Raw genomic sequence first — 26,435 nt, 5'->3', positions numbered from 1 at the left:
CCAAAGCTTTTTCATTGGCACATGGTCCAGCCTAAGGGCTTTTTAAGGCATCGATACAGCAAATATAATTTAAACATTAGCTCTATATTCCTACTACTATAGGGCATTTTAGAATACTGCTTTTTTCATATTGGCCACAATGTCAACATTAGAGGCCTCTAGAATAAAGCAGAAGCAGTACAGGAGAAGCATGCTCCTCCCAGAAGGGGATGAAGGTGTTAAAATTCCCCAGCTCAATTCACCTCTCATTGTAGGTTTTAGTTTCTCTGGGGATAAGTTAAGAAGTGACCTACAAGCAGGCTGTCGTGTCCTGCCATGGCAGAGGCTCATGGAGGACAGTGCAGAAGCATGGTGAGGAAGCTGACGTGTGAAGGCAATCCAGGGAGGGAGCGAAGCAGGAAGCAAAGTGCAGAAGAGAGCTTGGTGCAAGCAGCGAGGGACAAGCCAGAAGGAAGATGTGAAGAAAAAGGGTCTTAAGTCCTCAGAACCCACTCTGTCCCTCAAGTCCATTTAACGCTTGGAATTGGTGGGATTGAAGGGGACAGGAGAGCAAAAGCTCCTTTCAACATGGCTAAGCACCTCTGTTTGAGAGCCCCCTAAAAACAACCCCCATGACAGGAAGACTCCTTCTCCCAGCACTTACCCTGTTCCCCTGCCAGTGTCATTAGCAAGTGCTTTTCGTTCTCATTGGGCTTGCTCAGGGAGATCAGCCAGCGGTCCTGCAGTCCGTCCGTCTGTCTGGAGAAGGCGTCCTCCACCAGCGCCAACAGCTGGGGACCCCTCTCCAGCCGAAACTCCTCCTGCCACGGGAAAGGGACCTTGGTGAGCGCACGGTGGGCAGGGGGCAGGCGTAGCACCGCAGGGCTGGCGTGGCTGTGCGGCCAAAACCCCTGCGCCGGGCACACCAAAAGCCAGCAATGCTAAACCTGGTGCAACGCTCCCAGGACACACCAACCAACCCTCCTGCCGGGCTCCTGCGGCTGCCATACACCCCGCACCACGCCAAATCCGACACACAGGGACCGTGAAGCACCACCACCACCACGTAAGGCAGGAACCAGCCAGGCTTCTCCCCGCAGCCAGCGCCGGTCAGCGGGCGCAGCTCAGCCTGCCGTGCTCCAGCCGTCCCTCGGCGGGCTCCTTTGCCGCCTTCCCCACTCGTGCGTTTCTATTCTTATCTCCGGTTGCCATGTCAACCCGAAGGCCGCACGGATGATTAATAAAATGGAGAGCTCTCGTTGCCATGGCAATCCGAAGCGCTCAGGGCAGGCACAGGCCTGTGCCGAAAAGGGCCTAATTGGAAGAGACACCGCTGGCTGGGGCCTGGCTCACACGGGCCTGCCGGTGCCTCGTCTCGCCAGGCTGCGGGTGCTGCCGGGGAGCCCGGGGCAGCGGTGCGGGGATGCGGCGTGGTGCTGAGCAGCCGTGGCTCCTGCTGCCGGCCTGCAGCTGCATTTGGGGGACACGGGGGAAAGGGGAGAAGCTTAGCCCAAGAGCAGGGGGACAACGGGGGTGAGATATTTCTCGTCACGGGGAAAGCAGAGGCTGCAGAGCGCTGATGGATTCTCCTTTGAACGCACGTGAGCCCACGCGGAGGTCACCTCCCAGCGTATACCCAGGTGCCAGTGTCAGGTCAGATCCTGCAGTCCTCTCCTGGGCACAATTCCCAGGTATACTGAGTGGGAGATGTGCCGAGAGGGACTGAAGCGACTGCCTTGCCCAGAGCCCATTAGGAAGATGGAACTTCCCAAGAGGAAGTTAAGCTGCCAGCTTAACCCTGCAATACAGGCATCGGCCCTGCACCGGGCGAGAGCCTGGCGCTATGGAGAACACTGAAGCTCACGGTGCGACTCTGCAAGGGGCTGGGCACCCTCCTCGTCCCTCGGCTTCTCAGCGGGACTCAGCACTGCACCAGATCAAGGCATCGAAACATAGGAAATATTTGAGGAATCCCCTTGTGCTAATTTAAGCTACAGCACTTGCAGCGCAGATTCTGCCCCACAGCCCCAGAAATCCCAACAGCGCAGGCCTTGGGTGCATTAACCAGAAAACAAAAGGGGGAGGCAGAGGACAGGTGAACTGCTCGAAGTGAGCAAATTGCCATGGGTAGGAAACAAACTGTGCCAACAGTGGTGGAAAGGAAAAGAGCTTGATTCCAATTTCAGCCATGCAAAGTGGTAATGGGAGACAGGGAATGAAGCAATGTTCATGTTAAATACGTGTGTTGACAAGTGTCCCTTAGAATAAAGGGGAGATAAGTACAAATCACCCATTGGGAAGTTTTTTGAAACATGAAATCAAGTAGAAAAACAGTTCAGGCCTGCCTATCCCAGGGCACTTCCTTCTTTCAGCATGACGGGATTGAGGATCCAACAGTAAAGGCACAGTTTTGTCAAGGGACATCTCCACGTCGGCTTTTCAGCTCTTGCCCTTCCACTGGTTTAAACAACACAAGACCACAATAAAGAAGCTACCATGTTTTGCAAAATTAATAAGCACTTAAACTCCACAGAGATGGTAGGAGGAGCAATGGTGGATGTGGAGGAAAAAGGACCAGTTTTCAGGGTTGCAATTGTGAACTGCAACAGAAACACGACTCTCCAAAGGGCAAACCTGTCTGCCTAAAGTCAGGAGGAATGAGGCTTGACTTTTAATCTGCCTCTACAGCAGTCAGCGTGCTTTGTGGTGTAAATCACCTGCTTTCACTGCCCCCAGATATTTCACCTTGAGCCCCAAAAGCACACCACAAACTCACCACTAGTGGAAACAGGTCAGTGCAGAAGGGTCACCCTGCAGTAACTCCCCTCTGCCCACGGCAGGAGCTGCAACAAGCAGGAGTGCAGACACGCAAGGACAGAACGGGGCTCCCTGATGAAATATTTTGGTTTCAGGCTGTCAGGCTCGTAATCATTTCTGAGAATTATGAAAGGCACCTTGACCCCAGGCCTTTCCCAACCGGTTTTAAAGTGCCTGATAAAAGGCCCAGCAGAGGTGAATGAGCCCTTTTACCAGAGATCCACAAGGGGCTCCGGGCTCATGAATTAACTGCAGCTGTATGGGGATGGATGGACAGGCAGTGGATTAGCAGAGCATGTCTAGTTAACAGTCCCAGATAACACACAAGGTAACAGGGTGGGAACAAGAGGTACTTAAGGAAGATTTAGAGACAGCTGCTTGATACTGAACCATTCACACTGCAAGTGGGGAATCCTTTTTCCTCTGAGCCATCAGAGGAATGTTCCTATATCCTGGAAGGAAAAGAAGGAAAAGGAAGACAAGGAGGAAGGGTCACACCTCAATCCTGCCGCACTGCCTGTAAGCAAGAGGTGCCAAGTTAGAAGCTCTCATGTCTCCTGATAAACCAGGTGAACACGCACAAACTAGCAGCCAGGAGTTAGTCAAAATCCAATCTGGAACTGACATGGTCTAGACCGAGTGAAATCCACCCACTCTTTCCCCATTTGGGGAACAGGAATATTTCTGTCCTTCTCTCCACAGCCTCTGTAGGGATTTTGAGAATTAGTGCTTTTAAAATGTTTTGTAGTGAAAGCACACAGCAAGAGCTGCGCCTGCCTCCACATCTCTCAGCACTATTCCTCCCATGCCAGCAAATCTCCGTGGACTGACTTACACAGTCAATGTTATCCGACATATTCAGGATGATGTAGTTTTTCCCCGCAAGGTTGCTCCAGTCTTTGCAGATCACCTGGAAAGACAAGACGTAAAGACAGCCGGGTTTGCATAGCAAATGCAGCTCTTCTGCTGAAAGCACGGGGTGCACACGGGGCTGCGCCATACCCCAGAGAAGTGCTTCTCAAAGGAAGGATCTGTACTCTCTTTGCACTACAGAGGATTCACCCTTCCATTTGTAATGCGGGACACTGGCTGCTTTCATTTCAGCGCTATCACATGCAGCACAAGGCTACTGTGCCAGCTTCCCACAGCCCAGCTTACCTTCCCCTCATATCTAGAGTCTAGGATGAGTTGAGAACTCGATGCAAAGCTCTCTAACCTGCAGCCTTATTCTATACGTGATCAGCTCTTAACACAAAACCTAACCAGGAGCCCCTGGGGAGCTTAAACTGGTGAGAGAGGGCAGTTCTTTGCAGCCTGGGCAGGAAGCACAAAAAGACTAAGTCACTCACTCAGGGTCCCAAGTACTTTGGGGCAGAAAGAAAAATTAAAAGCTTTCCCCGGTACTTTTTCCACCAATCTGCTCGTCCTGCCTTTACCAGCTGCCAGTTTGCTGGATTCAGGAGCTGTACTTCACCTCACGCCTCCTCACCCACGGGCTCTCCTAGACTAACATCCTCACAGATCGCTCTGCCCTGCTCCACCTGCTCTGCATCTGGTGACTGCATCAGGCAGCAGCAACAAAAATAGCACTTCCTTCTCACTCCCTTTCCAGAAATCCTTGGGGCCGTTTTTGTCCTGACACTTCCAATAATGAAGTCTGAAAAAACAAGGAGCTCTTGCTGCCATGTGTGCCCCAGAGGGAAGGTGTTTATTAGAAGCAGGATTTTTCACGAGGGAAGATGTGAGGGGGGCAGGGCTTTCCCCAAGGACCACAGGTACCTTAAGAAGTGCTGTGAAAAACCCTCCAAAATTCAGTTTGGGCTGAGTTGGATGAGCAGGGAAAGCTACTTCCACCAGTCAGACTTAGGGGGCTGGTAAGGTTAAGGGGTTGAGCACCCTGCCAAATATCTCCAGTACAACCCCCCATCCGCTGCCCCCTCCCAGCGCTACCTGTGCTGAATTCCAGGGCATTTCTGTCGGCAGCATGGCCATGCGGGCGTCCCCAGCCTGCGGCGACAAGCTCCCCTCTGCTGTCACAGCCTCCGTGGCTGACTCGGTGTCATTCCAGACAGGATCCTGCACGGGCTCCTCAGCCCCGTCCCACGGAGCTGCAGAGGAAGCGGGGTGCTGCTCACCACCAGAATGAGTTTGGGCATCTGTGGAGCTGCCGCCAGGAGCGGGTGTCCAAACAGGCGTCTCTGCTGGCTGCTCAAGTTCAGTTAGCACTGTGGGCTCCAGCATCTCCCACCCCACTGTTGTCTCCAAGAACTCCTCTCGGGCTGAATGTTCTTCCCCACCAGCCTCCACCGTGGGCTCTGCAAGCTCTGCTCTTGCGGTAGTCACAGTCTGCTCGGAATATGCTCCCCCGCCAGCCCACGTGTCTCCGTCTGTCACCTCAAAGGGCTCTTCCAAAATTCCAGGAGACCTTGCAGCAGCAGTAGAAGAAACAGAAGACACTGGCAGAAGACTCGGCCCCATGCTGCTCCCAAGGTCTAAGCCAGGAGGAGCAGAGTCCTCTTCTTGCCCTCCCACAGCTGCCTCAGTCACAACACCTGGGCGGGCAGAGGCTGTGGAAAACATGACGGAGAACAAGGACTCCTCTTGGCCCGTTGGTTCAGAAGATGTAACCTCTGGCCCAGAGGTCTGAAGGCTCTCCGCTCCTCCTCTTGAGTGATCTATAGGGAGCAGCCCCTCCTCTTCCTCCAGCGTGCTGGAGAAAGGTGTGTGCAAGTCAGGCTCTACAAATTCTGCCGGCGGACGGACAGTAGCTGCTTCCCAGTTGTCTTTTACCTGCGTCCCATTCCCTTTCGGCAGGGCCTTCTGAGAGGCAGCAGGAAAGCTGTAGTCTAAAAAGAGATCCAAGAGACTTCATGTCACATCCTAAGTACCTGTGAACTCCGAACAACAGAGAACTGTCCCCACTGCACGTGGCTAGCCACAGATGGGATCAAACGGCAGAGATTCTTTAAGAGCAGAGAGCCTGCCACTGAAAAGAACAAGCCCACCTGGTAAGTGCAGCGTACTGGTAAATGCACTGTGTGCTCCTGGACTTACCCAGCTCCCTGCCCCATCCCAGCGAACCCGCTTTCCCTAGGGAAAATTCATACCTTCATTCTCCTCACTCCTTTCTGCCCTGAAGGTGTTTTCACAGACCTGCTAGCCACGAGGGCTGCAAATAGCAGCTCTGACACCTAGCATTCTCTCAGGTGAGGTTAGGAGTGTTAGGAATCAGGCTGGGACCCAGGGATTCATTCTGCATGGGTTTTAGAAAGAGCTGTCAGACACGAGCTAAATGGGAAATACTAGGGAAGGGAACGACAGCACAGCAAACCACATCCTTCTCCCTGGCATGCCGAGGTTACACCGCCAAACCCTGAATCAACCTGGGCACCTCTGAAATGCAGAACTTGAGTTTGTATAAGGCTTCACAGAAGAAAAGTCATCCCACAGACATCTGCATTATGAGATTCCCATGTCATTAAGGAGCAGTTTTGCTGCAGGGATACAGAAGTCAGAAACAGGAGCTGAATACAACTCCCCTCCCTCCAACTTCAGCCCTGAGTTGTTCCGTGGCTCTGACCACAAACACAAGGTATACTGCTAGACAAATGTAGATGCTGAAGGAGAAGAAACACCTCACAAATGTAAGGTTAGAGCAGGCAGTGGAAGCCCAAGGACAAGTGGTTGCAGAATAAGGAGAGTACCCACAAGATCAGACACATTAAGCTGGAAGTCAGAAGAGTTCCCGCAGGCACAAATCAGCCTATCTGCCTTGAGAAACTGTCTGGATCCAAGTAGCTCCATTTCTGCAGTTTGCTTCCCAATCACCTCCCTTTCTCCCCAAGATGAGCACAGCATATATTCTGAGAAAGAGAGGAAGAGGATCCCTGTGCTGGTGTTCCCAAAGGCCCTTACCGACGGCCAGACATCCCAGCGCCTGCAGGACAGGGTCACTGCCGTGCTGGACAGATGCTGGTTAACGGCAGGCATGGCCCCAGAGCACAGGATTGAGGACATCAGGCCGGGACCCTCTGCAGACAGATGGTGAAGGTTTAGTGCCTCTCGCAGGGCTCTGCTGCTGCAGGGACACTCAGGGTTTGCACGGAAAACCCCAGCCTCAGCAGGAACCCTGCCCGCCCTGATGTGCTGTGGGCGAAGTGAGCGAGATGCTGGTTTCCTCCTCTAAAACAAGGCCCTGTCAGATGAGGCATTATTTTAAGGGATCAGTGATCCAGTGTGCCATCTCCCTTGCCTAAAGACATTCGCAGCTATTCTCGACTCCTCTGCACCTCCTCGCAGCGGGAAGAGAGCACGAACTAGCAGATGGCCACAGAATAAAAACAAATGGGGCAAAAGCAGTGTGAGGTTTGCCCCACAGGAGCTGGAAACACTCCTAGCCTGTCAGCTGGCCCCTGAAGCTACGGATTCAACCTTTCCTTAAGGTGCTGGCACAGATCAGCTGGCTCCTGAGAGGGGAAGCCCTGCGTGGTGCAGCCGTGCTGCCCTTTCACAAACACGAGCTACGGGAGCCCGAAGTCCTGCCGCCTCTGCCACCTCTGCTGGGTGATGGAAGCCCAGGAGAACCGATTCCACTCTCCAGCAGGCTTCTGTCTTACAAGACAGCTGAAAACTGAAACCCCAACTGCTTCTCCGGGCCAACAAATCAGCGAGGTGGAAGCAGACACAGGAGCCCTCACACCCACTACTAATTGATTTAACATTCCCACTTGCCACCAGCTTTTCCGCTGTCCTGCGTGCTAAGCTAGGAGCATCTTCCTCCTGTCTGCTTCAGTAATTCCACTGATTACAACCTTAACTCCTCTCACATCTTGCAAAGACTGTTAGTAGCTGCTCACCTTGCAGTCAAGGCAAGAGGCAGAACTCAGAGATTCGCGTGGAGAACATGGAAACTTGAGGTGTTTTGGCCAGAGCTGTACTGCTGCGTGCTCCTTAAAACAAGCTGCTCCCCACATAACTCAGTTCCCAAAGGGCTTCAATCACTTTCCAGGCTCAGAGGTCTGAGGATGGTGATGAAATCCTTCCTTCCAGGCTTTTAGCTAGACACTTAGCTGGCCAGTCCCATACCAACCAGCTCGGCCGGAGGTCCATGAGAAACAGCAACCGCGGAACAGAGGCCGGACAGCCTCGGGTGACCTGTGCTCCTGCTGCAGGAGTGGGGCAGGTTCTTCTGCTAAAGGAGACAGGTATTATGGAGCTGGCCGCAGTGGCCAGATTTGTCAGATCTGCTGCTTTATCAGCTCATCAAATTGAAGAAAGGAAACAGAAGGCTGCCAAGCAGAGGGGTGTCCGGGAAAGGAGCAGGTAGTAACCATGCTTTCCTGCCGCGGTCTGCTCTGTAAGCCTCCCGCTGAGATCAGCACTAGGTTGGAGCACGAGAGGAACTTGTGGCCACGCGCAGAGATGGCGCATGCCACACACCCCTACAAACCACGAACAAAAGCAGCCAAGCCGCAGTGGACCAGCCCTCCCCCAGAGGGAGGGAACTCAGGAGAATTGCCCACGGGACTCTCAGCATCTTCAGCCCCAGAGTCCAGCAGGGATGGCCCAGAAGAAGGTAGCAGGCAGCCCCACCTCCGCGTCACATCCTCTCCCAGTGTCCCTGCCTCACCAGCCCCTTGGGAGCCCGTCTCACCGATATGAAATTCCACACCTCCACCTCACCTCCCGGCCACCGCAGCCCCCTTCGCGCTTTCTACCATAGCAGGATTACATTGCAGCATCCAGCTGCCTTCCTCCCCCCCAGACCTCCCAGTTTTTCCCCTTCCAGGCCCTCCAGCAACGACCTCCAGGATCACCGCTTCCCACAGAAACCATCTCGCACAGCCCCCCTGCCCTCTGCAGCTCCCAGCAGACCCGGGGCAGGGTCGCACAGATTCATTTCCTTTGCCTGGGGAGATGACTTGCCCTGGGAGAGGCGAACATGAGCTCCGAACCTCCGCGAAGCCACCATTTAGGTGGCGCCCTGCTTCCCCTGAAATCGATACCAAAACTTCCCCTGACACCAGATGGGCCAGGGCCTGGCTCTTTGCCAGAGCCCGATTCCCCAGCCAGATATTTAATTCATTACACTTCTGCTTCTCCTTCATTCAGAAGAGCCAGGCTCTGTTACTGCCCCGCGAGGTTCCCTAACCTGTGTTTGCCACATTAACTGTTTAAAACAACCGAGACAGCTCAGAAAAAGGGTGAGCCTCATCGTTTTTAGTGCGCATAACCTGACCATAAGGTCTTTATTGGATTAAACGGGAAGATCACGTTAACCAGAGACTGAATTACTGATAACTACACGGCACTGTAATAAAGACAAGGACATTCCTGGGCTTCCATCACAACACAGCTTGAAGCACAAGGTGCATTTTACCTGCTGCTTCCTACGCAGCCGGTTCTGCGGTGGTACCTGCTTGCTGTTTTACCGTACAGAGCAGCCAGGCTTCTTGCAAAAAGGCATGCTACATCTGACTGGAATTGCAGGGGGATCTCAAGGAGGCAAAATGCAATTACTGGTAGCGGAGCTGAAACAGTTGGGGTTAATATCCTTATCTTCCAGAAGAGGTGGGAGAAGTTACTGTCTGCCACTCCAAGACAAGTCCGAAGAAATCACAGCTAAAAGAGAGACCCAGGGTAGCAAAGTGGTTACCTCTCATTATGCTTGGAAGTTGCTTCAGGTGGAGACTGGGTACTTTAAAGCACTACAGCTGTTCCCAAAGAGACCCACACCTTTTTTTGTGCTCCGTGCCTGCTCTGCAGCAAGGCTGGAATAAGCCACCCTCCCCTGAACACGGAGTCGCTCAGGGATAGCTGCACCAAAATAACGTTCTGCACAGAGAAACGCTGTTAGCCGCAGGTCAGCCTTTGCGAGCAATGCCTTGGTCGAGACAGCTCGTCCCCGGGCAGATCACCTAGCGTGTCAGCGTACGTTAAACCAGGGCATAAACAAGAGGCATCTCGGGAGCGGAGCTCAGGCAGGGGGCTGCTCAGTGCTAAGCTTCTTATGTAGACAGTCTTTACCAGGTGCTTCATTTCATTAAGGCTTCGTTGAAGATGGTATTAACAACTGCAGCTTTGCTGTCAGTCTGGATGAAGAGGCAGCAGATTTCAGTAAGGCTGGGAGAGACTGGGATCTCTCTGGCCAGAGGCACATAATTCATCACGGAAAGAAGTGAATCTCGCTATCAGAGAAGAGTTGAGAGTGGAAAGAGATTTTATCCCTTTAGTTGGTTGGACAACTTATTTTTCTTTGGATACAGCGCTTCTAACTTGTCTGTCCTGCTATTCCTTATCCTAGCTCTCATGGAAATCCCTTCTACTAATTACTATGAATAATTAAAAGATTACCTTTTTTTTTTTTTTTCCTCCTCCAAAGTGCCACATGCCACCCTGGTGAATCACCAGCCCGTAAGACTGTATTTGATAGCTCCCAGCACAGTCACACCACGGGCTTCAAATGCACAACTGGGAACTAGAAGTGCTGGCTCTGGCCGTAAGGAAGGGAGCCTGCTGCCAGCCCACCGCCAGGCTGCGAGGCGTGGTGAGTTTTTGGGAGGCCACACTTCCCACCGGTTAATAATTAGGCTGTCAAATTCTAGAGCCTTCATTGGAAGCAGAATGTGTGGGGCACTGTGTTGTGACTGAGAACACAAAGCGGGGAGCACCCCAGGATGGATGTGACACCACACAACGCCTTTACGAGAAATCAGGGACTGGAAGGAACCTGCAGTCCTGATGACTCCTATCTTCTACCCCTAAGCCAGAAGAGATGTTGCATTTTTTTCCCCAGAAATCCAGCATGATAGTAGGAAACACTACGATGGAAGCCTCCAGGCAAAACAAGATGGAAAAGGTGGAAAGGAAGGCAAGAAAAACCTGAGGCAAGGTCCACTATATCTTCAGGGTTGATGCGTGACTTGGGGCAAGTAGATACCAAAGGCGAAGTAAAGCAGGCAAACCCAAACTACAACCCGAGCAGCTTCTGGGTTCGCTGGAAGCCCGAGGGCAGAGGGATGCGGAAGTGGCAGGTTCACAGCTCCTCTGACCTGCCTTTTGGCTGAAACACCAGTCATCCACTGCTTTTTTCCCTAAGGATATGGCATCCATTTTCCCAACAGACCTAATTCCATCTTTTCCAGATGCACCTCTGCTGGGTAGCAGCTGTACAAGAGCAGCAAAGCCAAGAGGTACCGGTGGGTTAGCACACGTGCGCACTTCTGTGTATGCTCTGACAGAAAGAGACAAATCTCAGGGTCCTTCCACGGGCTGGTGTTCACTGATATCAATATAGATTTACTGTTCCATAGCATAAATCAGCAAAAGCATGTTATTCAAGAGAATCAGAGCCTCAGGCTGAGCTGTGCTCTGCCAGTGGGAGTTCGTTCTCACTTTCTAATGGACTAACAGGTGGCTGTAGATGCCACATGTTTTCCAGAAATATTTTTAAAGGATGTTTGAGTGCACTTTAAAAAAAAGAGCAGCAGCTGCAGATTGTTATTACTTTTTATCTCTCTCAGCCTCAAAGTCACACAAAGGCAGAGCAGTCTCCCCACACAGCCTTCAGAAGGACAGAAAAAAGGAGAGATGACTAATACCGTTTTGAAATCTCAGGAGATCTGGCCTATCTGCAACAAGACCACCACTTCCAGGCCCAGTATCTTTACAGCAAACAGGGAAGGAAGCCAGCGCTCCACGTCTCCTTTCAGAGTAGTAAATTTTCTCTCTCCAGTAGTACAACAATCCTGTTTTGTGCCTTGATTGATACAGGGTCTCAAATCTGCGCCTGGGGCAGATATATCAGCTATGCCAGGCTACACTTCACTGTCATTCAGAAAGAAATCCTACTTAAGGAGAACTTATAGTATACACTTTTTTTTTTTTTAATAGCAGCTGTTTGAAACTGTTTAATGGATTTATAGGTTGAAAATAACCTAACAGATGTCATTACACAGCTCCACAAGGTATCCCATGGCATCTGTCACACATGCAGAACATAAGAGCCATTGGTTATGTGTCTCTCTCATGCACAGGCTTTGCATGACAGGAGAAGGCTGCCCAATTTAGGGATGCTATTACAATATCCTTTATAGTAAAATGACACACAGCAGGTTTCTAATTAAATTTTAAGTAGAAATGTGCTCCCAGCTCCTGAATAATTCAAACTGTTCTATTAACCAAGGTTCTGAAATGCCACTGAGACATGAGCTGTGGACATAGCAATGGCCAGGGGAAAAAAAAACAGCGCTTGGACGCAGTGAAGTGCTGGGCAGTGGATCGGGCAGGGTACGTGTAAAGGACAGCTGAAAGAACACATCTGTTCGTGTAGGAAAGCACTGCAGGCGAGAACGGAAGGAGAGACGAGCATGTTCTGCATACAAATGGGGCGAGGCACGTGCAAGAGGCAAGGCTGGGTTCGGTACCCAGCGCATCTCGCTCTCAATGCACAAGCACATGCTGTTCTCCAAGTCACGTCCAGATCTGGGAGTACATGCAGGTGCCTGCTGGCACACCAATAAAAGCGCCGCTGAGCACGCTGCCAGCTCGTGAGAGCGGCTAAGCCAGAGCATGTCCCAAGGATGCACTGGTGGGAACATCCCCCGCGAGCATCGCTGCAGAGGAAGCATCTGCACAGCTTCCCCACGGCCAGGCCTGCAAGTGCCCTGGGGCTGCATGAGAGCGCGGCATGGGAGCGTGGCTGGATGAGTTTAAGGGCAACGTAAGTGAGCAAAGGGCTTCAGAGACCTACGTTGGGATCGCCGTTGTCCTCCAGAGCACGGCCTGGGCCCCAGCGGGCGGCCCGAGGCACAGCGCTGCCAGTCGGCATGCTGCAGCAGACCTCAGCCCTGGGGGAGCACAGCTCTTTTTAAGGTCAGAAACGGGTGTGAAGATAAAGCTAAAACAAGACTTGTGCCTTCTAACTCCAGGCCTGAGTCAGACCTGCTGGGAGGGAGGCAGTGATACTGGATAAGGGAGGAGGGATAAGGCTGAAGGCCTGGCCCCTGGGTAACGTTTAATACACGCCCCACATGACACTTAAGAGGGGGAGTATGTGAAATAATCTCCTAAGCTACTGGAAACCCTGCAGAGACTCCTCCTTCCTCCCATCCCTCGCCGAGAACACCTCAAAGCCAACAAGGGACTCAGAGGGGAGACCACTGAGGGGACCAATGCTCAAAAACATCCATGGAGGAAAGCAAGCAGAAACACTAGCAAAGCTCAGCGTGGCCTTGGGCTCCCCAGGGAGCAGGCAGGACAGCAATGGGGCAGCTGACCAGGGGAAAAAACCACGTTGTCTTCAGTCAGGCCAAATCCCTGCTGAAGTCACAGGGTGAGGAAACCAGAATTTGGCCCAGGGGATCCAGCTGCAAGTCAAACCCTGAGATGGCCTTGATCTCTGAGCCAGGGTCTTGAGACCTTTAGATCGTAATTAATTGATGGCAATGGAAAGAAGAAAGAAAAGAGAATAAAAGGGAGAAGGAGTGAAAGAGAAAGAAGGGCATGAGGCAAATGGGAAACTAGGTGGATGCGATGCTTTCCCCCCCCTCCCCCAGCTCAGGGAACCTCACAGCAGCTCAGGAATAAAGGCTCAGCTGTAACTTGAATTCTAAAGCCTGTGCTTGCTCAGGGTTCACTGGGGACACATCAGGCACTGCGGTGAGAAAATAGAGCTGACGTTTAATCTCAACCCCTCTTAGCAAGAGTTGTGTCAAAGCAGGAAAACAGATCCCTGCATCCCTTCGCCTCCCCAGAGCCCTGGTGGAGAGGAGAGGAAGAACAAGGTAAAAAGAGCCCACCTGTTGCTTGTCCCATGTCCAAGCTGGAGTCGTTGAGCTCTCCCCCATCTTCCCAGAAGTACTGTGGGGGCTGTAAGATCTTGGACTCCTCGTTCTCCTCGCTGGCAAAGCCTGATCCCGGGGCAGCATGCAGAGAGCCAGGGATGAGATCAGGCTCCGCGGCCTCAGGGCTGGATTGCTCGTGGGAATTCACGGCCTCCAGATGGGACATCATGGCAAACTCCAGCAGGGAGGTTGAAGTGAGGCCATCAGTGGTCGATTCCTCCGAGGAGGCAAGGCAGAGGCACAAAGTCCCTGTACAGAGACAACAAACCCACATCAGAGAGGACCGGCAAGCAGCAGGCTGGTCTCCAGACAACCTGCTCCTGCCAAACCAACCTGCCTTGGGGTAACCTGCCCCGCACACGGGCTGCACTCAGCTGACGAGGAAAATCGGGCTATCTGGGGAAACATTCACAACCAGACAGAGGAGCATTCACATCCCCGAGGAGCCGGTGCCAAGCAGCCGCTCGGCCCTGGGCACTTCCCTTCAATGGGGCAGCGATGGGGCAGCCTTTCGGGGGCTTTCTGCCTCCCTGAAAGGACAAGGTGCCTCGTGAGTCACCCATCCTGGAGAGGAGGTGGAACGGCTCATACTTACGGCATCAAACCTTAGCTCTGCGGAGTCAACGCCAGTTTTCTATTCCACTGTCACCCAGCCAAGGCTTCACCCCAGCGTTCCCAATACGCAGCTGTATTATATACAGGGGGATTGATTTAAACCAAAATTATTTAAATCATCAATATTAATCATGTTTTAAATCAGAAGGCTGGAAATCTATTTTTAAGCCATCGATTTGAACTTCATTTTGCATTCGCATCTTTAGTTTTTGCACAGACAGGCTGACTGTCACAGGTAAGAATTAAGGCAAACTAACAGCAGACACTACCTAACGCTGAGCAGGGATGCAGGTGGCATTTTACACTTTTGTTTAAACAATTATATACTTGGTATTTCCATTTTACACATTAGAAAGTTTGACTGACACTCCTCGATTCGTAGATGAGCCTTTAATTGTGATTTGTGTCAAGGTACATTCACATGCATATTGAACTTCAATCAAAATGCAGGAAAACAGCATCTGGAACGTGGCTTTATTCGACCGAGAAATACCACGATAAGCATGGGGACATAAAGAAAAAATACATCTACCAAACCACGCTTTGCATTTAAAACATTTTTCTTAAGCAAGCGAAGTAACTAATTTGGGTGAACTGAGGGCTTCCTAGCCCTCTGTTCTTCAGCGCATTAAAACGAGATCTCATCCTGTCACAGCTGATTTTCATTTGGAGATTGAAAGAAAAAAAAAAAAGACAAGTTTTCCTGCTTTCTCAGCTTATACTCAGTTTTTTTTCAATTTTTAATGAACTAGTCACTGAACTGAACTAATTGAATAAGCTGAAATGAAGACTAATTTGGTATCTTTCTTTGATAACTTATTTTCTAGACTGGAGAAGCGCAGCAGATCTACTCCATCTGGAGTTCAGAAAAATATCAGATACGGTGCCCCACACTGAGTTACTAGAGAAGCAAGAAAAGACAGTGATTAGTTGAAAAACTGTAAGGCAACTGTAACGCATGGGCTATAGGAAAACTGACAGGGGCTTGTGCTGGAGGGAGGCTGTTGGGAGAAATCCTCCAGGTCTGTCCTTGGACCTGGTGTTGTTTAACATTTTCCTAAGTGACCTTGGCACAAAAAATTAGGAACAAGATAATTAAATTAGCCAAGGAAACAAAGCTAGGAGATGTCCTCACTACAAAGGAAGACTGTAGATAAAGCCAGGTGATCCCAAGGGTGGAAATAACAGAAATATTATGAAAAGGGACGCTGCAAAGTGGTAAGTCACCACCTTGGGAACTAGCACCAAACATTCTCTGATATAAGATAGGAAACCATCCGTTAGAAACGTCTTAAGAGAAGCTCCTGTATTAGAAATGTCTCCGAGATATCACTGGAATGCACATGTGAAAATGCTTGCAAAGTCCTGAAGCATTAGAAACAGAGATTTTACAAAGCACTGCTGAGACATCACCTGGATGCCGCACGCAGATTTGGGTACACGTGGCCTGGAATGATTCAGGCAGAGCTGAATCTGCCTTCAGGCAAGGGCACAGACTGGGCGACCTCCCAAGGTTCCTTCCCACCACCACGTCCAGAAGGACAAATTCAAATCAATGCAAGTGCCAAGATGAGTTACGGCTGGCCCCTGTGCTTTCACTGAAAATATTGACTTCTTAGCACAGAAAAATGTTTGGGAGTTGCTGCTCGCTTGCCAGGCTGGTTACCAGCGCTGCCCTGGGAAGGCTGGAAGCCCAGAAATGCACTTCTCAAGCCTTGTGCGTGCTCTGACCCTCTCCGCCTACCTCTGCTCTTCTCCGAACCGAGCAAAACCCAGTATCGGTTACTCTTTCCCATACACACTTGAGTCAGGCTTCTGCACTCCTCAGCCTCGATTGTTTTGTTCTATTGATCCAAGGCAAGACCGGCTGAGGCCAGCGCAGCGGCAAAAAGCAAATGGCAAAAGAGCACCAGAGGGGAAGGAGGCTGCTGCAGCATCACGGAGCCGACCAAGGCACCCCTGGGGACGGGCCAGCTCCCTGGGAGCCACACACAGTGAAATCCACAGCTGGAAATGAGAGACTGCACACCTCTTGTGCAGGAGTGTGTCGGTCCAGAGAGACCCGGCCTGCCGTCGTGCCACCGACTGAGTGGTGCTCACCAGGCTCCGAAGCGCCGCTGCCCAGACCGGGCATCCCCAGCCTGCCACGAGAGAGCTGGAGTGTCTGCAGCAGTAACGGGGCACTGCTGAGCCCCAAAGAGCCCAGCCGGGGACAGCCCTTGTCTTGAGGAGCTTACTGCTTAAGGAAACATGACAGGGAGCAGCGAGGGGCAGAAAGGGAACGTTATTCTCCAATTATCCAGAAAAGGGGAGCAGAAGGATGGGGAAAGACTACAGCAGAGGTCCAAGGACATGTGGAAAATGTGGCGTAGTTGGGAGTAAAACCGCCTGGATCCTACTTATGCACAGCCCAGGTCCCCCTGCCAGCTAGGCAAAGCCTCAACACACAGCTCTGCACCAGCTCCAGGGATGGCTCAAGCTTCTCAGCTCCACGCACCGAGCCACACACCGTTTGCGCTGCCTCCAGGCCACAGCCCAGCCCAACAGCCCTACAACAGACATCTGGCAGATGAACCTGGGCAGCCAGGGAGCTAATCCCACCCCTGCAGGAAGCTCAGGTCCTGGGACTTCGTTTACCCTCATTTAACTCTGAAGTGTTTACCCCGTTAAAACCCCTTAAGCTGCATTATCTTGTTTACTGGGATGCTCTGCTCTCCTCAGCCCAAGATAAAACTGCACCGCCCCATCCCTAAGAGGGAGTCATTAACAGACACGGCCGAGCCAGGCAGGTTTCTCCGGGAGTGGATGTGGGGTAGGACACCAGCCTGGGGCCTGACCCACGGGCACAGGGTGCAGAGGTCGGCCTGGGGGAACTCCCTGCGCCAGCCCCAGCCCAGATATCACAAGGCACCTTCTCCAGACAGCATCCTGACACCAACTCATACCTTTTGCAGCAGCACCAACCCAAAGGCTTGGGGTGCCAAACACAGATTTGTCACTTTTCCCCCCCTCTCTTCCAAGCATCTGATAAAGGAGCTCAATGCAGCTGTCAGCTCTGAGGCAAAGAAAGAATCAAAGCACGAGCTGAGCTGGGAGGCCGGGGAGCACAGCTGAGAAATCCAACCCAAGGGATCAGCAGCTAGCCATTTTCCTCCTCGGATGGGGAACAGGGATCAGGCGACTTCCATTAGCCATCAGTCTCCAGTCTGGTATTTTAAAAGGCATATCAAACGGTAGGAGAAAAGAAACGTGAATAAAACCCCGCGACTGGAGATGGGAGGGAGCAGGGAACGGAGCCAGGGCTCGCCAGCTGCTTCAATGGGGCGTTTGTCTCTCGTTTCTATTTTTGCGGCACCTCTGCGTAACCTGGAGGAGATGAAGCTCCGCATGCTAAAGAGGGCAGCCAGCCTTCGGGGAAACAGCAGGGATGTGAGCACGGGAGGCAACACCAGCCCCAGCTCACAGAGCGCAGGGAAAGTGGGAGAGGTAAGCGGCGCGGCGAGAGGGAACAAAGGCAGAGAGCGTGCAGCAGGAACAGCGCGGGAGCTCCTGCTCCGGCTGCGAACTCTCGGGCTCTCCAGCTGGCAGCACCCACAAACGTGACACGTGGAGGGAACACCGACCTTGCTGAAGAGGCTTCACCTCCACGAGGAGTGGAACGGGGCAGTTTCAACAACAGGGAGCAATAGTGTTACCTTGCCACAGCCGCTGGAGAAGCGCCAGCCTGGAGGATACACACGTGAAATGAGTTTGCTGGTCGCTGATCCCACTGGTGCCTCAGAAAATGGCTTCAGCTCACAGCAGTGAAGCTTGCTCTGCTCAGCTCAGCAGAGGATGCGACATAAGAGCCCGAAAAGGCAGATGGAAGAGTTTTGCTCAATAGCAGGAAAAAAAAAATCTGAGAAAAGAACATCTGCCGCCTATCTCCCGAACTGCTGGGAACAAAAGGAGTTTCACGTTTGTGCTCAACTCTAGGAGAACCCCAAAGCGTTTTCTATGTTAGCCAACCAAGAACCACGTTGTCCCTTTGCCACAAGGCAAGCCACCTCTCCACGGGACGGGGCAGCTGCTTAAAAGCTCCCAACCGGCCTATGGAACAGGACTAGCAGGGAAAGAGGAAATAAGTCATTTCTGGATCCAGCTGAAATGAGAGGAGGGACTTGGGGACGTGAAATGGAATCTGGCTACGACTGTGTCAAACGGCCTTTAAAATTTTCTTGCTTTTTAATTAACAACAAGCAAACCTCAGTTTTCTCTCCAAGGAAATAACACAAACGTCCTATAAGGTGTCATCACATTGGCTCGACCTACAGGGGGGTTGTGCGCCCTTCAGTTGCCCATCTCCCCAGCCCTATCAGCTGGTTTTACCTCTCCTTCTCCAGTGCTGGGACTGTAACACACCGCCAGGAAGGCAGGATCAGCCCTGGCTGAGGGAAGAGCATTAGCCTGGAGCGCGTGCTCTGACTTTCTTGGCTCTCACCACGGACCAGCAGAGCCTGTACAATACCACCCAGGCGGGTGTACAACAGGTACCAGGGAGGGAGGCCAGGGCACCTCGGTGTGGCCAGCACGGCAGCCCCAACGACGTCCCTCTGGCCCTGCTACCGTTGACCCTCCTTTCAGGCTCAGCCCAGACCCCGGAGGTATCCGACGAGGTTATTTCCTAGGAGCACTGGGTCAGGAATGGGTCATTCGCCGATAATCGGTTAGGACAGGAACACAATGACCAGAGGAGGGAAGCATCTGCCAGGGATCTGCCCTCCCCCAGACCACCGCCTGCAAAAGCTGGGGAGCAAGGCCCGAGGGCAGGGAGGAGAGAGGCCCCGGGGCAGAGCTGCCAACGCAGAAACGCTCACAAAACGTAACAAACCACGACGCTGATTTAATAACAAAAAAAAAATAATCCCAGCTGCAGACAGGAGGAAGAGGAGAAGCGTAATGCTGTTCAGCTGAGGGCTGTCCCAGCTGATTCCCCCACTCTCACCTGAAGTCGGGCTCTCAGCAGGGTGCAAACAGGAGAGCCATTTAACAGCCACGTCATTCTGGTGCTAATTCAGAGTTACAGCCTGGAGCACTGCACCGCTCCCAGCCCAGCCCTGCTGCTGCTCCCCCAGTGCACCGGACCTCTCACACATCCAGCCAGGTCCCTAATCCGAGAGCATGTCTAATTAGGACTTCAGAAAACAAGATCAGCCTGCCGTCCTCCTCCCGTACTGTCAGCAAGCAGGTCCCTCACTGGGTGTCCCTCGAAGCCATCCACCATCCACAGCCCTGGCACGTTTTGCAAAGCAATGGGAGAAGTAACGCAGGGAGCACGTACAGGCCCTGCACGAACTGAGGAGAAGGTGACGAGGCACAGCTGGAGGCCCTTGCAAAGAAGGAGATCCTAAAGCACCCCGTAGTTGTGCCAGCATCTTGAAGCTTTTAGAGATCTTTACAGCTAATATAACCAGGGAGCTCAAACACGGGGAGCAGGGCGTGCAAGTCGCACACACTGAGCAGGCACCACCTCGCCACAACAGACCGCAAGCGTTTGCTCCCCTGACATCTCAGCAGAGAACACCTCCCGCCGGCAGCGCAGGTACCACGACGGGAGGAGGCCAGGAACGCCAGGACCCACACCTGCTTTTGCAGCCAGCTGCAGACGTGCCCTCCAGCAGCGGACACGCACCGAGGTCTGACCTGCAGGGCTGCAGGACCCTCAGCCCGCTCTGAGCAGAGCCAGTCTCCCAGCAGACTCCGCAGAACCAGGCCACGGCAGCTCAGGCGAGCCCCTCTCCCCCCTTCCATCAGCCGTTCATGCCGGGAGTCACAACCGTGCCTGGTTTCAGCCTCGCAGACTGTTTCCCTTCGCTCCCTCCCCGGATCGTCTCGTAGCCTTCACACCTCCCTCCTCTGCTGCTGCCGCGTCTGCTCCTCCGCGCTTCTCGCTATCGACCGCGGCGGGTCCCTGCTCGGGGGGGGACGCAGTCCCCGGGGAAACAGCGCCAGGTAGGCAGTTGCACCCAGCAGAAGTGAATTTACCTCTCTCGGTTACCTTTCCTAAGCATCCTCAAAGCAGCCCGCAAGCCCCAGGGGTTAACAGACCACAGGATGAAAGCAACTGATCTGGGGGAAAAAAAACAAAAACACAAACAAAGCAAAACAAAAACAACACAGCCCACGGATTCCTTTGCCCAAAACATTTCAACTGTCTGCCAGAAAGTCACCTTGCCAGGCCTTTGCTCCCACTGCTCGCTCTGTCTGGGCTGCACGCCCCAGTCCTGTTTCCAGCACACCAAGTAAAGGTGCGCGGCTGCCCCGCCTGCAAACCTCCCTGCCCTGGCAGGACAGACATCCCTCCAGACACGGCCCCAACGGAGCAGAAGCCTTTGACACCAGCTCAGCCCAAAGGACTTTAGGACCCACCGGGCACAACCCTGAGCACAGAACGCGCATCCAGATCCTGGGAGGCACAACGGGGCTCGGCACGGGGACGGCGGGGTCCGATGGGAGCGCCAGCAGGGCGCATCTTCCTCGCCAGCATCCCCGGCCCTCTGAACAAACCAACGCACGTGTTTGCTCTGCCTCTGTGCGACTCTGCCCGGGCTGCGCTCGCGTGGCTGACAAATAGCCCCTCTCCATTCTTTCGGGATTACGTGTTTCAATAGCTGGCGAGGACTGGAAGCAAGTTCACCCGACTGCCAGCTGTGGGCCGCGACGCACCTTCCCCGCAGCCCCTCTCACCGCGGCCCGGCTGCCTTTGTGTCTCCTGCTCACTTATTTACCCACAAAATGCCGGAGCGTCTTCCCACGCTGAGCAGAGGGGAAAAAAAAAACTTTTGTGTGCTCTGATCTGCAGCTTGTCGCCTGCAGCTTCCCCTTGAGGGCTTAATGTAGTTATTTCTACCCCTGATGCCTATAATTAAATGAACATTTCCTTATGGCACTGAAGAGGCCAAGGAAAAATTGACTACAGGGAATTTTCATCCATCCTGATTTATACTCCCTCAGCTCCGGCTGTTCACACACTGCTAACAAGGAATCTTCTAAGCAGGCAGAAGGGAAAAAAATAATAAATAGCCCACATGCAGACAAGCACCTGGGGAGACAATGAGAGGGAAAAGACCGCTTCCCTGCCCTCTCCCCTGCTTTTAACCACATCATTTTCCTACTTGCAAAAGCAAAGGGGCTCAGATACCCAAGAGCCCGGAGAGATGTTTCCATGCTCTGCCAGCAGACCTACACACTGCCCAGCCCGCTCCTGGGACCCCGATATGGGGCATGTTTAGCCTGTCCCGAGGGTCTGCAGAGGCTCCCGACCCCAGGAGGCAGCTGCAAGCACGCCTCTCCCTTGGCATCAGGGATGCAGACCCTGCAGCTCTTGGGTTTTAACCATGCCTGTCTTGTGGGACTGGAGGAGCGAAGCCACAACGCACTGAATTATGCCAGACTGGAACAGCTCCTTAACCACTGAGCAAAGCTGCTAACCCAAATGGGCTCGATTTGGAAATTCTCAGCAGTCTTTGTCTCTAATTCTGACCTTCCAGCTAGGTAGGAAAACAAGTCTCCAGAGATGCCCGGCCATCCAAGTCCAGCCACCACAACACACCAGGATTACCAGTTTCACTAGATGAGGAACTGAGCTGCCCCTCTGAGCCGCCCCTTGTCTCCCATCCCTCCGCCTCTCTCTGCTAGGACAGCAGAGAGGATCACAGGGAAATCCAAGGACCCAAATCCTCTGTATCATCACCAGCTGGACAGCAACACTAGAAAGTTTCCAGCCGTCTGTGCAGAAGAGGAAACACCCTCCCTCAGCACAGCAGCATCAGCTGTAGACCTTTTGGGTGCCAGATTTTAAAACCACCACGAGGTTCCTGTCCATTCCCCACAGAGCAAATGCAGCTTTCAAGCGTGGGGATGGGGCCAGCCTGCGCTGGCAGAATGGTGGGATAGGAATATGGCTGGTCCTACCCATGCTCATTGCCCTGCTCCATGGAGGAGGCAGAGGTCTGGCAGAATTTGGGGCACAGGTTTCCCAATGAGATGCACCTAAAGGACTTCTGCGAGCTGTGCACGAGGTTTTCCCTAGCTTGGACAGCCTGCCTCGAGGGAAACACAGAGCTGGCTCCCAGCTCAGCTCAGGAAAGGCTTAGTGCTCCTGTGCCACGGAGCATTGGCACAGAACCCCAACAGGTTTTTTAATCCATTTTGCTCTTTAAGCTCACTATTGTTTCCAAACCTAAAAGGCTTTATCCCTTCTCTTTAGGGAGCTCCAGACCACAGGGGCAAGGCGCTGTACATACAGCTCAGGGACAGAGAGACTCCACAGAGCTTCCAGATGACACATTCCCCCACAAACATTTTCAGGAGCTTGGGGTAATAAGACAGACATGCCAGGGGGCTGGATGTCACCGTATCACAGCTCGGTCGTGCTGGAAGACAGCGACTGGTTGGGAAATCAGCCCTTCCCTCCCTGCCGGGATGACTCAAGACAAAGACTCCCCCACACTTTAGATGTCCCCGTTCCGAACTCCTGTTTCTCAGCTTCGCTCTGACCAGATTTTGGTACAAAAGAGACGGTGGTAGGGAGGGCGAGCGCAATCGCAGCCTCATGAGTCTTGGGGAGGGGAGCCCTTTGTTGGGAAATTTCCCCAGATTATTTAAAAATAGGAGCAAAGCCCCGCAACTATTCCAAGTACAATTATTCTTGCACTTAATTGCCTCTCCCTGGCACCCTACCTCTCGTCCAAATTTCAAGGGGAGGCTCTTGGAGGGGGGAACGCGGAGCAATTTGTGGTTCCCCCTTCCTTTGTGGCAGTTTTGCGGTAGTTGGTAAAATTACCACGACGCCAGAAGAAGCCATAAACACACGAGAGCGCTTTGGGGGCAACCCTGGCGTAGCAAGGTCCTCCGTGGCGGGCAGCTCACCCCATTCCGGGCGACGTCCGCTCTCACAGCATCGCGAGGGCAGTCGGGACTGGCCATGGCGTGCCGGGTCCCCACCGCGGACCCCGTCATCAATGCTGGAGACCGTGGGCGAGCAAAACCCACAGGCACCCCACAACCGGGGGGCAACCAGCCACCACCCCTTGGGGTGATGGTGCTTAAGGGGGAGCTCAGTACCCAAGGAGACCTGCGGGGACCCAACAGAGGGTCCCGGTTCTTGGGGTAAGCGGGGTGCTGGGGACCTGCCACCCGCAGAGGTCCCGGTGCCCCGGGGCGGGGATGGATGACCCCCGGTGCTCTGGGCGCTCCGCTACCCGGGGACGGCACCGGAGGGATGGAAGGGATGGGAGGGATGGAAGTGGGGGGGGGGGGGGAGTCCCGGTGCCTGCCCCCACCCTCCCGCTGGGATGGCGGCGCCCCCCCTCCTCCAGCCCTCACTCACCGGCGGCCAGCAGCAGCAGCAGCGCCGGGGCCCGGTGCAACGGCTGCATGGCGGCGGCCGCTGCCCTGCCGCGCCGCCTCTTCACGGGGAGCGGGGCCGCCCCGCCGCCCGCCGGGCTCTGCCCCTCGCCGCCGCGCCCGGCCCGGCGCCGCCTCCTCCCGCCGCTACGGGGGCGGGGAGACGGGGAGGGGGCGTCCGGAGCCCCCCCCAGGGGCTGAGGGGGGCCGTGGAGGCGGCGCGGAGCCGGTGCTCGGTGCCCGCCGAGCCGCCCCCCCCCGTCCCCAAGCCGGCTGCAGGGCCCCGGCCCCCCGCGCCTCCGTGTGGCGGCGGTGGGTGGTGAGAGCCGGGAGGGCCGCGGGTGCCCGGCAGGCGCCGAGGGAATGGGGTCCCTCGGCGGGAACCCCATGGCGACGGTCCCAGACCGTGGGCCCTTTGAGCCCCGGGGTGGAAAAGCCCGCAGAGTGATATCTTGCTTCACACCTTGTTTCACCAGTTAGCCACAGAGCCACGCACTGTGTGTGTACCTGCTTTGCTCCATGAGGAAAGATTTCTCCCCCAGGGCAACTTCATTCCTCTGACTCGTGTCCCACAGGCCTCCAGCCCCTGGGCAGCCGCCACCACTGAGGGGCCGCACAGCTCCCAGTCCAGTCATGGCCTCACGTCTGAGAGATCTACCCAAAACCCAAGCATCACAGGGCTGCAAACACCTCATAACTCCAAGCTGAAGGACCCCAAAACAAATCTGCCCCTTTCCATTGGGTATCAGGCCCATTGGGCATCAAGCTTTCCTCAACAGCAGCACCTAGGTGCCTTTTTCTGTGGTTTCAGGACAATTTTCTCTTGTCACACAACTCTAGAAGGGCAGGCAACACCGACATCAAACATCTCAAGCCCTGAGTGAGGAGGTGGTAGCACTGCCATGGCCCCACCAAGTGCCTTTACGGTGGCCACCTTTGTTGCTTTCTGAGCTGCGAAGACATCAGGAGGAGCATTGGTTTGCAGGTCTCTCTCCATATGCTCTGCTCAGCAAGCCACACACACGGCAGAGACATGCTGGTGGCTTCTCACCAACCTCCCTATGCTTCACGAGCCATGTTGGGCCCCAGGTGCCCAGTGCTCTCCTTTGCCCATGCAGCATGTGGCTGAGGCAACAACACGTCGGTCTGGAGGCGGTCAGGATTCTAGATCCAAACATTCTTATCCCCTAAATAAATGTTCACTAAAAATATTTCAGTCTTTTTTTTCCTTTTCCCTGCAAATCTTGAATGTTCTTTTGTTGGAGATTGAATCTCCTGAAAAAGTACTGATGTTATTTTTTTTCTGTCATGAGCTTGATGGCTTTCTGACAACTAAAGAAAGGTGGCATGCCAAAGCTCACCAAACCCTCTTGAGAGCCAAACAACCAGCCCCGGGTACCTGGTACAATCAGTTCTGGCCTTTGTAGCTCCTACCAGACCATCACCGCCCCTCTGGGCAGCTGCCTGCCCTTTTTGCCCTCTTTTCCCCTCCATCACCTGCTCCCATGCAGCAGTTACCCTGAGTGGGACAAGGGCAGGTGACAGACTGGCTGCTCCAGTTCCCCAGCACAGCAAGGCAAAGCCAGCAGGCTTGAACCAAACTACTCGCTTTTGGCTTCTGTCAGACCACGTCCTCCCAGCGCTCTGAAAGTCCTTTTTATCCCAGAATCAATGCAGCCCCCAACCCCCACTGCGCAGGAAATGCAGCAGGAACTACCGAGCTGCCTCCTACCCCTTCGCCGAGATAAAAACCCTTCAGTACACTCAGAGCCTAGCCCAGGCATGGCATTTAATGAATACTCTTGTCATTTTTCACTTTTATGCTGGTAATTTGGCTGTCTCTGCATGCAGGTGGCTTACTACAAGCGGGTAACTAAGAGCCTTTCAGATCTCTTGACCCTGCCACATCCAGCTCCCAAATCTTAGAAACTGGTTCCAGTGTCTCCAGCAGCCCCATGGCATCAAAGGCAGTGCAGACACCCTCATGAATTACCCGGCCTCGCATCAGAGGGGAGGAAACCACGCTGGCACGGCGCTGTGCACGCTTACTATGAGGCTCATGGTGCTCCCTGGTGCCGCATGGATTTATTTTGACATTGTACATCGGTCTCACACTGAGCAGCAGAAAGGGGCAGTATGAAAGGAGAAGATGCATCTTAGACAAGAAAATGAGACAAAATTTGCGGCCACATCGATCAGCCAGGTCAGCGTTGCCAGCAGAGATGGGCAACACCAGTGCTCTTTAAAAACAGCATGAACTGAAACCCAGCACAGCCCGTGTCTTCGTCGTATGCTCCCTTGGATAGGCACGGCTGGCTCAGCTCTCCTGAGGTATTGACAGCTTTACAGGCAAAGGTTTGTCATTTCTCATTTGATCTTCTCCAGCCTCCCTACCTGGGGTATGTTCTCCAGCAATGTTCAGAGCACCGGTAAAAGGGACTTTGCAATTGCACTAAATGCTTTTTATAGCTGCTTCAAAGCTATTCAGAAAAGTGATACTGGGAGGAACTTTTATCAGTATTACCATTATCTGTGCTCTGCTGTTCTTCCCCCAAATTGTTCAATTTCACAGTTACATCTATTAGACGGAATCAAAAAGCAAGTGTGTATTTTAGGCTGGCAAAACTGAAAATCCTTCTGCCGCTTTCCCCGTAAGTTACCGTAACAGCTTTTGCCTCCAGGAAATTCAGCCAGCTTTCCGATTTCAGTTTAAGGGTCACATTTTGTTCCAAGACACTTGCAAACAAATACTACTGAAGTAGAGGAATGAGGTGATAGCTAAAGGAAAGAATT

General features: G+C 53.4%; 1 protein-coding gene across 2 annotated transcripts in view; it reads right to left on the bottom strand.

The window, feature by feature from the left end:
* PODXL2 (podocalyxin like 2) overlaps nt 1–23,750 on the bottom strand; it is a 30,046-nt gene extending 6,296 nt beyond the window's left edge. Inside the window, exons 1-6 of one of the 2 annotated variants that reach the window (XM_035546883.2) lie at nt 14,236–14,286; nt 13,974–14,036; nt 13,596–13,889; nt 4,747–5,642; nt 3,632–3,706; nt 644–800 (exon numbers count right to left, since the gene is read on the bottom strand). In XM_035546883.2, coding sequence (XP_035402776.1) covers nt 644–800; nt 3,632–3,706; nt 4,747–5,642; nt 13,596–13,809 — 1,342 coding nt within the window. In that variant the 5' untranslated portion in view covers nt 13,810–13,889; nt 13,974–14,036; nt 14,236–14,286. Of the gene's footprint in view, nt 1–643; nt 801–3,631; nt 3,707–4,746; nt 5,643–13,595; nt 13,890–13,973; nt 14,037–14,235; nt 14,287–23,625 lie in introns of those variants that run through there. The other variant, XM_035546882.2, reaches the window with a different exon arrangement.
* Nucleotides 23,751–26,435: the final 2,685 nt, after the last annotated feature.

This window comes from Cygnus atratus, chromosome 10 (genome assembly GCF_013377495.2).
Source record: "Cygnus atratus isolate AKBS03 ecotype Queensland, Australia chromosome 10, CAtr_DNAZoo_HiC_assembly, whole genome shotgun sequence".
Classification (NCBI taxonomy): Eukaryota; Metazoa; Chordata; class Aves; order Anseriformes; family Anatidae; genus Cygnus; species Cygnus atratus.
The sequence above is the reverse complement of the archived record's forward strand: the minus strand, read 5'-3'. Positions and strand labels throughout refer to the sequence as shown.